General features: G+C 57.7%; 1 protein-coding gene across 4 annotated transcripts in view; it reads right to left on the bottom strand.

The window, feature by feature from the left end:
- HIP1 (huntingtin interacting protein 1) overlaps positions 1-12,827 on the bottom strand; it is a 51,182-nt gene that overhangs the window by 21,209 nt on the left and 17,146 nt on the right. The window contains exon 1 of one of the 4 annotated variants that reach the window (XM_080388780.1): positions 10,565-10,627. The exons of 1 other annotated variant lie outside the window; for it this stretch is intronic. In XM_080388780.1, the coding sequence (XP_080244906.1) occupies positions 10,565-10,612 (48 nt within the window). In that variant the 5' untranslated portion in view covers positions 10,613-10,627. Of the gene's footprint in view, positions 1-6,157; positions 6,376-10,564; positions 10,628-12,827 lie in introns of those variants that run through there. 2 more of the 4 variants (XM_080388782.1, XM_080388781.1) reach the window with 2 other exon arrangements.

Genomic DNA, 12,827 nt, shown 5'->3' with positions numbered 1-12,827 from the left:
ACATCCCTTCCTGAGGGGTCTGATGGAAGCGAGCAGGCTCCCTACAGAGGAAGGCCAAGGGTGGGAGCCACCTCTGCAGCTCTGCCTGTCCTTGGGGCCACAGACCCTTGTCATTTATGAAAACCATAAAATTAAATTCAGCAATAATAAAATCCCAACAAAATCCTCAGGAAGTTACTGCTCTGGCAGCAGCGGCAGCCTGGAGCACGATGCCCACATCCCAATAGCCACTGGTGACACATGCCATAGATCCAGCTCCAGGTGCAACTTGTCCCTGTCCAAAATCCCAGTCCACAGCCAGGAAGGCACAGGCAGGCAGGACAGCCACCATGGGCCCCTGGCGTGGCGGGGAGCCCCAGCACCGCTGTTTAAATGCATGTCCCACCTGGGGGGGACCGGGACCACACGTAACAAGCTGAATGCACAGGCAGAGCTGGCGAGTGGAAGCCTGTGGCCAGGGGCAGGATGCGGGTGCTGCTCCCCGAAGCCAGCAGCTTTGCTGTGGCACGTGCCCACTCCCACCAGCACCACGCCACTGGGGGAGATGGAAACAGAGCTCCCAGTTTAACTGCTCTTTCCTGCTGGCTTTTCCTGGTAAATCAAGGACATGTTTTTTCCAACCAGAGGCCCCCAGCAACCCCCCCAGAGTGGGGAGACATGGTGGGAGGGTGATGGGGGGCTGGCAGCCCCTGGCTCCAGGCGGTGGCCTCCAAGACCCTCCATCCCAAAGTCCCTTGCTCAGTTTGAAGCACACATGATGTCCATGTGGATGGCAGAAAGGTTTCTGAACAAAAGACAGATCTTGTGTTTCCATCCCTGCTGGTGCTGTGGGCACCCCACTTCCCCACTGCATCCTCTGGGAGGGCAGGGCAGGGCAGGGATCCCATCCCAGCAGCCACCCGGAGCAGGCACCGGCACTTGGGAGATGCTGGAGCTGCTGCCCCACCGGCCAGCAGCTCTGGCAGCGCCCGCATGGCAAAGCAGAGGAGTGCAGGGCAGTGGCGCGGGACCAAGGCTGCAAGTGTCACCGCCAAGGGACAAGCTGGGTCAGGGAGGGCGACAGTAGAATACACTCCTGTCCACCGGTTCTGGCTGCAACGCTGGGTGAAGGAGGAGGGAAATTTGGGGCTGCCTTGAAAGAAAGATCAGACCTCTTTGCCATGGAGGGGCACCTTCCAAGACACAGGCGCTGCTTCCCAACACCATCCGGCACCTACAGCTGATGCTAATTCAATTTTAATTTAATTACGAGCTTCTACACTACAAGGGCTGTTTCTGCCCTGTCAGGCCACAAGTGTCCTTAGCAGCGCTGCTGTCCCAGCTCCGGCTTCTGGCTGATGGAGGGATGTCGGCCCCCGGTCCTCATACCCATGCGGGTGCCCAAAGGGCTCCTCTCCCACTGCTGTCCCCCGCCCCCAGCACTGGGAGCAGGGCAGGGGGCCACAGTGGGTCTGGGGCAGCCGGGCCCCTCCTCCAGCCCCACACCCTTCCCCGCCACCGGGAAAGGAAACCCCAGCGCTTCCTCTTGTGCAACGGGGCAGGGAAGCGAGAGCAGAGGCGGCGGGGCCCCATTTGCACGAGAGCTGCAAGGGGGTGGCACTGCCACGCTGCCCCACGGCAGGGCCACGGGGCTGAGGTGTGGGGCAGACCTCAGTGGGGCAGCGCCCGGGGCACGGCTGGGCTGAGGGGGCTCTGCCGAGGCTGGGCGAGCAATGCCGTTACTGCTGCAAGCACCGTTAGCATTTCCAGCATCTCTTGAGCACGCTAAGGAAAACCCACCACCACGAGCACAGAAGGGCTCAAGGCCATTTTGGGGTGCAGCAGAGTCAGGTAATACAGACCAAGGACTATCCTGCCCCAGAGCAGTGGGACCTGCTGAGCGCCTTTTCCTCTCTTTGCAGCACCCAGGGGTGCCCCAGAAACCCATGCAAGGTCTTTTGTCCACGGCTAGATATACCTCGGACAGGGGAATTTAGCACCATTCCTACGGGTCTTGAGGAATCCCCCTGACAATGAGCATTGCCAGCCCTCGGGGTGAGCTGGACCACATCCCTTGGGACACCACCCCCCCCACACCCCCCGTGACCCCTGACTCAGCCCAGCTCCTCTCACAGGAGATGCCACACCACAGCAGAGCCACTGACAGCTCTGCACTGGGGTGACCACCCTGGCTCCAGGCAGGGACAGAAGAGCCCCCAAGCTTCGTAGAGTGACCCAGGACAGAGTGACAGAGGCTTTCTGAGCACTGAGATCACTTTGCTCTTTCACATGCACATATACATCCCCTCATCCCCCTGCCAGAACTCCCCAAATTCCGCTTTCACCCCCCCGAATTGCAAATCTCCCGTTCAAGGCGAAGAGCTGAGCTCTGCTCAGGAGCTGCACAGCGCCTTCCCGCTTCTCCTTTCATTTCCAAAAGGAAATGAGTGTTGATTAAAGAATCCAGAGCTATTGCAAATTATTTGGAGAAACTGAGTAAGTAGCAGTGCAAATCCTCTTAGTAATGCTCCCTCATTTCTCCTTAATTCCTTTCTATAAATGGAGAGCTGGGACAGAGCATACCTCCAGAAAACTCGCAACCAAGCCCTGCAGACACAGGGGCTCCAGGGGAAGCGAGTGAACAGGGAGACCTGACTACAAGCCTGCAAAAAAAAAAAAAAATATCCATGAACTTAATTAAAATGCAAATCTCAGCGTAGCAAAGTTTTGCTCCAGCCCTGGAGCATGTGCAGGACACAGGGGCGCAGACGAGCTTTTTGGAGGGCGCATGTCTCTTTAAACATCACTCACCAACAGCAGCTAAAAACAAATCACAGCCTAGCCGGGGCTCAGGAAAGGTTCTTCTCCGGCAAAGTCTCGAAGCAAAGCCAGCTGGACACTGGGACTGGCAAGAGTTCCTGGGTTGAGCCAGGGCAGCCGTGGTCCCCGCTCCGCTGGGCTGCCGTGGCCCATGGCTGCAGCGGCAGGAGCGGGGAACAAGGCTGGCAGGAGCAGGGCACAAGGCTGGCTTCGCGCCCGCCGCAGCCGGAGGAAGGAAGGCAGAAGGGCAGTGCTGGCAGGGCTGGCCGCCGCGCGGGCCAGGTGCTGGGCGTCTCGTGCACGCACAGATCTGTTTCTATGTGCAGGATAAGAGGATGCTCAGCACAAACCAGTCTTCCTGCTCAGTCCAAAATAAATGCTGCCTTTGAGTAGGGAGTGAGACATTAAAAATACCTCCCCATCATTTAATCTGGGCTATTTGGCTGCCTCCGCTGCTGGATCCATGAGTTTTGAAAGAAATCACTCCTCTCCCAGCCGGCTGCACACTGGAGCCGCTCCAGGGATGAAGCGCCTTGACCAGGGCTGTGTGAGCATCTCCCTGAAGGTGCTGTCGCTATTCTCACCTCCTGCTCCCAGCAGATGACAAATAATCCCCAAAATCACACAAGTCTCGGATTTCCCTTTACTTGGGCCATAAAAACAACTACATTTTCCCCAAAGCAATGTTGGCCTCCAGCATCAGAAACCCTAAAACCTCGCTGCATCCACTGGGGTTTGCTCCCAGTGACAGTGGCTCTCATGTCGATGCCACCAGTTAGGATGCCAGGAGGAGGAGGACCAAGGTGCAGCAGAGACAGCCCTGAATCCCAAGGGACACCAGCATGGGGGCCCTCGGGGAGGTGTCTGGGGACACCTTGCTCCACACCCCTGCCCTGCTGCCCCGCTGCCATGCCATGGCACATGGGACACCCCAAACCAGTCACTGGTAAGACAGCCACGGGCTCCAGGAGCCACGCTGAAAGCCAACGGCGTTGCCATGAGGCTCTTCTTGGCAGAAACCTGCCCTGGCATCACCACCTCCAGGTCCACTCTCCTGAGGCTGGGAGGATGATGACTTCAGGTCAATGTTAGACTTTGTCTACCCACTGTAAGCACTCTCTGGCACACGGTGAAGCCTGCTGAGAGTGTTACAGAGGAGCTTTCCAGCACAGGCAGTGCTTCTGGGGCAGAAACCACCTGGGCCAGGCCAGGGAAGGGCGATGTGATGATGTTCAGAGGTCTCCACACCACAAGGAGACACAAGAGGATGGTAGCTGCTCTCTGACTCCCACCAAGGCCTTTGCCTTGTGAGTTGCAGTACCATTACCATGGTAGAAAAACGAAAATAAGTTGGAGGATATGCATTTTGAGTGTCTCTGAACAGACCACCCCGCTAGCTTGCAGCTCCTCCTGAGGGCCGCAGGGTGGGCTGGGATCCACAGGATGATGTGCCCACAAGCTTCACGTGCAAGGACTTAACCCACCGCTCCTCCTGGCCTCTCCAGAGCCTCCAGCGAAAATAAGGAGCTCAAACAATAAGCTCATCACAAGAGCTAGAGCAGGAATCTGACCACTCCTCTACCTTGGAGGCAAGCAAAGGCAAAGAACAAAGACAACCACACAACTGACTTACAGTGGGTCCCAAGGACTCAAGTGAAACATCCAGTGCCAGGATGGGAGAACTGGGCTGGTCACCAGTGCCTGGAAGGGTTTGGTTCCAACGATGCCAGAGATGAGAGCTTGCTATGCTGAACACATCACTGCCCACTGTTGGGGGACTGGCACCCAAAGAGCTGAGCCACTGGACTTGTCCAGAGCCATAAGCAATTTATGCAGATTAATTACTGGACATGTCTTTTTTAAATCCAGTTTAAGCAACATGGACTTTTCCGATATGCAGATAAACCTTTGGAGGGTCAGGAGGGAAAAGGACTGCAAGAAAAGTGGTTTTGGTGAGAACAGCTGGTAAAAAGTGAGGCTACTGAAGAACCCAAACCTCACCAACGACCATCGGGGAAGCTGACACTGTAAAATGCAGACCCCTTTGAAGCCTCCAGCTAAAATAACAGCCAAAAGAGAAGACAACTGAAGCTGCAGAAGAGCTTGGGGAGTGCTTTGGTCACAGCCAGCACCATGAAGGGCCAGCGTGGGCCCTAGCTCCTGCTGCCAGGCACTTCAGATCCACTGCAACCAGAGACCCCACAGCACAACCAGAGACCCCACAGCACAACCAGAGACCCCACAGCACAACCAGAGACCCCATCATGGGCAGCTGGGTCCGTGGAGAGGCAGAAAAAGAGGCGGCCGCCCAGGACCCCTACACTCCTCCGCATGAAAAACACTCGTTACTCTTCTTGCTTTAATTATTGATATGGGCACTCCATCACTCCTGCCCCGCTGCCCAGCTGGCTCGGCCACAGCCAGAGCCTTTCCCGCAAGCTGCCCTGTTAGCCAGGATTTTAATTTTAAGTGGGGATTTTATGCGAAGATAATCTCTTCCAGCAGTGGCGATTTCTATCTGGAGCGGGAGGATGGCTGTGTTTCCCAGGGTCGGTGGTTCAGGAAGGTTCCAACCGCCTTCAAATATTCCTAAAATGTTCCTGATGGTCCTGACCAGAGACTTCTGCTTCCCAGCAAATACAGGTATTTGGGCATTTTTCGAAACAGAAGGCAATACAGGAGCGAGGGCAGAGGACGCAGATGTCAGAGGCTCACCTCCGGGTGTGTGTTCGGGGGAACAGCATCCCGGGACCGACCTACCGGGGAAGTTTATCCCGCAGGAGCACCCGGGCGCATCTCGCCCTCAGGATGCTCCGGAATCAAGCGGTGCCGCGATGCCGCGGAGCCCGGCAGTGCCCAGGCGGCTTCGGTAGGAACCCGGTGGGCACCGTTCCGTGCGACGCCGCCCGCGAGCGGCAGCGTCCCTCGCCCGTTATCCCGCCGGGACGCCCGGGCCCCGCAGCGGAGCCGGCGGCAGCCAGACCAGGCGGGCTGCCCGCCACACCGGGGAGCTCCCCCAGCACCGACCAGCTCGCCCCCCGCCCCGGATGGGCCGTGACCGCCGCGCGGGGCCGGGGCACGCGGGGACACGGGGGCGCGCGGCACCGCCCAGCCCCGCGGGGCGCAGCGAGTCCAACGGGCGGGTGGGCGCCGCCCCCGGCCCGGGCTGCGGCAGCGCGCGGGGGCACCGGCCGCGCGCGGGGGAGACCCCCCGGTAAGCGCGAGAGGGGCCGCACGGCTCCGGCTGCCCCCGCTGCCCCCCGGCTCCGCGCCCGCGCTGCCGAACTCCCCGGGAAGGGGCCCCGCCGGGCGCAGCCCCCCGCCCCCCCGCGGGGGTCCCCGGAGGCCGCGCACTTACCACCTTGCCCAGCTCCATGGCGGCGGGCCCGGGCGCGATGCGGGCTCAGCGCGGCGCGGCGCCCATGGCGGCGGCACCGGGGCGGCGGCGCTGGAAGGTTCTGCCGGGCGGCGGCGGCGCGGAGGGAGGGAGGGGAGGGGGCGCGCTCCCGCGCACGGGCGCGCTCCCGCCGGGGGCGGCACAGCCGCGCTGGGCAGGGGGAGGGGGCGGCCTCCGCGCTCGGCCGGAACAACAAAGGAGCCGCGCGGAGGGGGAGGGGGTCGAGGAGGGGGGGCCGGGCCGGGCCACCGGGCACCCGGCACCCGCCACCGGGAGCGCCCCGCCGCGGCACGCGCCCGCAGCCCGTGCGTGGTGCAGGGGCAGCGGCACAGCGCAGGGGGTGCCCGGGGGCGGGGGGGGGCGCTGCGCACCCCAGTGCTGCAGCCTGCCCGACCCCTGCTCCTGCCTGCCCCATCCCCTGACCCCCTGCCCTGTCTGCCCCACATCTGTGTCCAAGGGGGACGCTGCCCCCGAGGGTCTGCCCGGTGCCCTGCCCAGGGTTTCCCTTGCACAGGAGCCCACTGAGCTGTCGCAGTCTCCGCTCCCAACAACAAAACCAACTGACCCGGGGTGGCACGGCCAGCCCGCCGTGCCCCCTCCCCAGGCAGCGCTGCCCCCCTGCCACCGCGCAGCCCAACGCCCAGCAGCAGCATCTGGTTTCTTCCCGGCTCCCACCGGTGCTCAAGAAGCAGTTTAGCATCCTCCGACTGGAGGCACGAAAGAACCCCAGACCGTTCTTCTGTCGTCCCTAAAAGCCACCCCAACGCGGGGAGGAGGTGAAGCATTGCAGCTGCCCCTCGGCCCAAGGTGGAGGAGAAGAAAAAAATGCTTCTGTGGCGCTGGCCCTGGCCGAACGCTAATCCCCCGGGATTACTGCAGTCTGGCCACGGCTCAGCCACTTACTCTGGGATGGCGCCTTGGCCGATTTTAATAAAATAATGGGATCCCACACCCCTGCAGGGACCCGCAGAGTGCCACTAACCCGGTGCCCTGCCAGCACCCAGCTCTGCACCCACCCTCCCCCCCAATTAATCCTAGCCTGGGGCGGAGGGGGGGGGGGAGCGGGGGGCAGCTTTTAGGGCCAAGACCCAGGTCGTGGTTTCCTCAAGTGGCTGTTAAAGCCTCCGCTGTGATTCCTGGGATGGGCTGGTGGACGCACTGCTCGGCAGCACTATAGGTACATGGCTTGTCTTTTGTTTGCTGGACAGATGCATTTGCTGGATCAGCTGGTTTCGAGCAGCAGCCAAAATTCCTCCAGGAGCAGAGTCTGGTCCCTGCTCTGAGCCTGGGAGCGAGCATGAGGCAGTGCTCCTGGGCTGGGTACCTGCCACTGTTGTGGCTGCCTGCCCCATCACAGATCCTGTCACGGACACCTGCCCCATCACGGATCCTGCCCCTGTCACGGACACCTGCCCCATCACAGGCCTGCCTCTATCACGGGTATCTGCTGCCTGCCCCATCACACTAGGTATGACAGTGCCTGACAGCCTCTATCACGATAGGTGTGACAGCATGTGTGCATGGCAGGAACGGTTTCTGCTGTGCTGGCCACAGGAGGCACAGCACCAACCCCAGCATCCCTGCGACAGGGTGCCCAGGCCCTGAAAGCAGAGGGGACAAACTCAGAACTGAGCGCCGTGGCTGGGAAGTAGCATTGGCATTTGTGCCCTCCCCACAGTGAAGCCCCGCAGCAAGCGATTCCCAGCTGTGCTCTGGCATGGGAAATGGGAGCCTGGGTCCTTGTTGTGCAGCCCATCCCCCTAGCTTGGTGTTGCCCCTGGTTTAATGGGATCCTGGAATTAATTAATTCACCCTTGGCTGGGTTTAGCATTGCTCTGAACCCAACGACATGACAGCTGCTGCCTTGCTGTCCCAGAATGTCCTGCAAATGCGGTCCACACTTCCCAGAGCACCTCAGCACCTAGAAGCCACAACCTCCAGAGGCCACAGCCCTGCAATTAGCACTTGGTCATAAGGTTTTAATGCTTCATTTGAATGAAGAGACCTTAAGGAGGTATGCAAAGAGCACGCGCTGCAAAGCATAGCCAAAACCAAAAAGCATCCTCTGGAGCAAAACCCAATCCCCACCATCACCTGCATAGGATGGATGTGACCTTTCCTACGATGCCACCTGCATGAGAAATAGAGAGCTTGTAAAATAACATGCAGGATCCATTCTTTAGCCATATTTACCGGTGACACCCTGTAATACCACAGAAACCCGTGTGCAGCCATGCCAAGCTGCCCACCTCCCATATACAGGCTTTGTGCTCCCAACATCCCTCCTTAATCCCACAAATTAAGTCAGCTCATCATCATTAATCCTATTTTTCAAAATCAAGCTGTCACAAAAGCGCACCCCTGAACCCAATGTCTCAGCTGGTGCTAAAGCCAGTTCAGAGAGACGGTGGTTATTGCCATTATCGGCGGCTTCCTACGGATGCTGCAGAGCTGGGATGTGCAAGTGTCTAGCTGCTGCGGCACAGCCATGGCAGCTGCGTGGTTCCTTGTGGCTGAGCTGCTCCAGCTGGCAAAGCCCAGATCTTGGAGGCCACCACAAAGCACTTGGGGAAAAGGCAAAGAGCTCCAGCCCCCCCTGGCTTCGCAGCAAGGCAGGGGTCTTCAGCTAGAGGGCAAAAATAAAGAGCCAATGCATCTCTACAAGAAAACCTGAGAATTAATTTAAAGGCAATTTCAGGAGGGTTCCTGGGACAGAGGGAATCCCAGATTCCCTGGTGGCAAACAAAGCTGCACTTCCCAAGCTGAAAGCAGTTAGTGGGGAGTGGGGATGCCAGCGCACATGGCCATGCCGGGGCTCAGGAGGGGCTGGCGTGACCTGTTGAGACAAATCCCACCCAGGGATGCATCAGGGTGAAAAGAATTTCCTTCTTGTTTTACCAAGCTCAAGGGGAGTTCCCTGCTTCACCACATCGCTGTGGAGAAGCACTGGTGCCGGTGCACAAGAGGTGGTCCTGCCCCACACGGCGCTCCCGGGTTATTCCCAGGGCCTCCCATAAAGATGCTGAGGCGCTGACCTGCTGCTCGTGGCAGCTGCGGGACCATCAGCTCTGCTTCCAGTTTCCTTCAGCTGCTATAGAGACAAATAGATATTCTACTTGAGTCACTCGCACAAATCCACCAAAGGCTTTGTAAAGGGTCTTCCTCTATGCCTCCATGCGCTGTGGCGGGAACAGGGGATGTGCAGAACGTCCAGTGGGGTGTGCAAACCCAGATGCTTCACCCCAGACCCCAGCAACCCTATCCTGGGCTGCATCCCATCCCAGCAACTCAGGAGGTGCCTGCTGAAGACCAGCCCCAGCAAGCCTCTCCGGAGCAGATGTACTCCAGTTGGGATGGAGGGAGTCACCCTGTGAATGAAGGCAGCTGGGGGGATGCTGGAAAACCACAGGACATCAAAGGCACTGCCTCTGCCAACCCCCCCAACCTGGGGAGGAAGGGATCTTTCCTGGCAGGGAACAGGGATGGCAAAGCAAGGGCTGCTTCCCTGGAGAACCAGGGGGGAGGCAGCCCCTTGCTTCACCCTGTCCTCTGAGTGCCTTCATTATCCTCCCGGCTGATCAGGAGAGGTGGACAGTCCCCACCTCTCCCCCTCAGCTGTATTTAATCTCACCCAGTGCTTCACTCCAAGACCCTTTACACCACCCTGGAAACAGCCTCCGTCCTCCTGCAGCTCCATTATTCTCCCGTGAGCTGCTGGGATGGTGTGTGTGGTCTGGACCATGGTGGATGAAGATGGAAGAGATGTTCAGCATCTACCCGAGCCTGCCGGAGGCTCCGCAAGCAGCTTTTAAACTCCGTTTTGGCAACTGACTCCAGCTAAAATTAAGGGAATTAGGGCTAAAATGTCTCAGCAAATGTGGCCTTTTGTCATTACAGCCAGCTTGACAAGGTTTGTTAGGTAAAGATCTAGAAGGCATTTTCTTTTATTGTTTTACATCCCCTACTTCTGTTTGAGCAAATCTCTGCCTCAACTGATGCTTGGGGCAGGATGCAGTGGAAAGCCCAGGCCACGCTGCTCTGTGAAGCATTTGCTGCTCTGTGAAGCATTTACGTCTCTCAGAGGTCTCCTTGACTCTTTCCCCCTCCCCACTGTTCATTTTACCACATCTAAAAATACCCTGAAGCTTTTAAACCCTCTTCCCCTGCAGCCGCCTCCCTCCTGGCTGACTAATAATATCTGTTGCTCCCTCTTGATCTCTCTGTATTTCCCAAGTCTTCCCTGAGGGAATGAACCAAACGGGACTCATGGTCTCGAACCATCCCCTGGATTCAGTCTCTTAAATTTGTCTTCCTCAGGGAATGGCATTTTTTTCCAGCTGCTCCAGTACAGGAGCAGTTTAAACTCACCTGCCCCAGAGCCCCATGGCTTAACTGTGCAAGATGTTGCTGGAGCATCTCTCTGATATGGGATCTCCAGGATCCTGGGGTTTTCAGAGCTCTAGGCATAAAACAGAACAGCAGGATCATTGGGAAAACCACTGAGCACTTAGACAACTATTTATTTTCTGTTTTGCAGGTTTCAGCTCTTTTCGGCATCTCTCCAGATCTGAAGCACTTGCTCAGGGGAAGCGCTCTCAAGGACTCATTAGGCTGGGTTTAGTTACCGGTCCGTGGAGCTGGGTGAGCATCGCTGGCTGTGCAAGTTTTGCTTTTTACAGGAAGAGAGCAAATGCTGGGCACGGGGTTGTATTTGTAATAGTGTGATTTAGAGGAAGAACCCACCTCACTATCGCTGTTTGTGGCAATGGCTTTTTTTTCGTGTTGAGTTGGGATGTTAAGAGTATCGTGACACACAACACACAGAACAGCTGTCCTGACTGATCCACTGCACTGCTCTGTGTCCTTCCAACACTGAGCCAAGACCTGCCCCAGGTCCCCTCCCCACAGCCAGACTCACCCCACGGGTTATTTGGGATTGAGGGACGGAGCAGCCACACTGGCAGAAGCTGAAGGTGGAATGAGTTTCTCTGGACTCAGACACCACAATTCGGCCAAACCCCTCTGGGCTGATCCCACACCACTGCAATTTTCAGAAGGGAACCAGCAAGGAACGCCTTCAGAGAACACTTACATCACTTTACACTGATGATGTAAAAAAAAATCCTCCAAATCGTTCTAGCTGCTTTTCAGTACCAAATCTGCACTCGCATGGGAGGCAGATTTAAAGGGTGTTTGGGTGCTCTGATGCTTCTGGAAATCCCCCTGGCCAGCTAATGCCCAAATACCTTTGCAAATCTTGATTTAGGAAAAATATCTGCTTCAGAGCAGTGCTTAAAAAGCTCAAGGCCATTTTCAAATCCTTGTAATGCCGCAGTTTCCTGGGCATGTGAAAGCGAGAGGAAAAAGCAGATCAGTCTGAGGCGGGCACGACTCCAAGGCTGGCGGCCGCACCGAAGGCGTGCGCTGGCACAGAGCAGGCAGAGCGGGCAGGAGCGGGCAGCCCAGGGCTGCCGGTGATGGGGTTATGTCAGCGGGTTCTGAGCTCCCCCAGCTCCTTGCCATGGGCTGGGCCAGCACGGGGGACTAGGGAGCAGGGCAGCCCTTCCACATCACCCCAGGCAGAAGGGAAGCGTGGGGCTCCCAGGGTGCAGGACGGCACAACCCCCATGGGACAGACGGGCGCGGGTGATGCTGGCACCGCTGCCAGCCCCAGGCTGGGGCGTGGGCAGGGAGCCCGGCTCCATTTTTCCTCCTGCCTTTACAGAAAGCTGCCTCGTTGTGTTGTCAATATACAGATTTTCTAAAAAAAAAATAATTAATAAATAAGCCAGAGTTCATGCTGCCGTTATTGATCGTTTGTTATTTTTAGCTCATTGTTCAATGTACAGCCATTGGTGTTACAGCGGCTGCGTGAGCCTCGTGTGACATTGCTCAAGCAGCGCCCGTGGACAGGGCCCGTCCCAGGTTAGGAGCTCAGCGAGCAGCTCTCCAAAGCTGACGGGATTGAAAATGCAAGAGGGAATGAGAGAGGCAGGATAAGCAGCATCCTTGGCCTCCTGCTGATGTTTCAAGGACTCGGGCAGATTCTCCATCCAAAACTGGAGCAGAAGAAACTCCTTCCCTTCCTGCCATGGGGGGTAAGGAAGGCATAGAAGGGATGACACTGAGCTGACTGGTGCAGCTGAGACGCTGGAGGGAAGGGATGGCATCCAGAGGGTCCTGGATAGGCCGGAGCAGTGGGTCTGTGCAAACCTCATGAAGTTCAGCCGGGCCAAGTGCAGGGTCCTACACCTGGGTCAGCACAATCCCCCGTACCTGCACAGACTGGGGTGGGGGGTGGGGGGAGGGATATAGAAGACTGAAGCTGGGTTAATTAGCATTGATAATACACAACTGTGGGTTGGCTTCAGGGTTGGTGGGTTGGCTGTTGTAGACAAGGTGCAGGTGTGGCTGGGTAAATGAAGAGGTTGAGAGCCAGTGAAGGGAGAGCAGCTGAGGAAGAAGTAGAGGGAAGAGAGACAACATATGCCCTGGATGAGGTGAGGAGAAGGTAGCAGAGGGACTGTATGAAGAGTATGTTGGTATGAGATGGTAAAAGACCTTGCTGCAGCTTGATAGTTTGGAGAGTGCTGTGACAGATAGATGGAGGGCACCCTGATGAGGACTGGGG

The sequence above is a fragment of the Falco punctatus genome, assembly GCF_963210335.1.
Source record: "Falco punctatus genome assembly, chromosome: 1".
Lineage (NCBI taxonomy): Eukaryota > Metazoa > Chordata > Aves > Falconiformes > Falconidae > Falco > Falco punctatus.
Note: the sequence above shows the minus strand (reverse complement) of the source record. Positions and strands in the feature narration are given on the sequence as shown.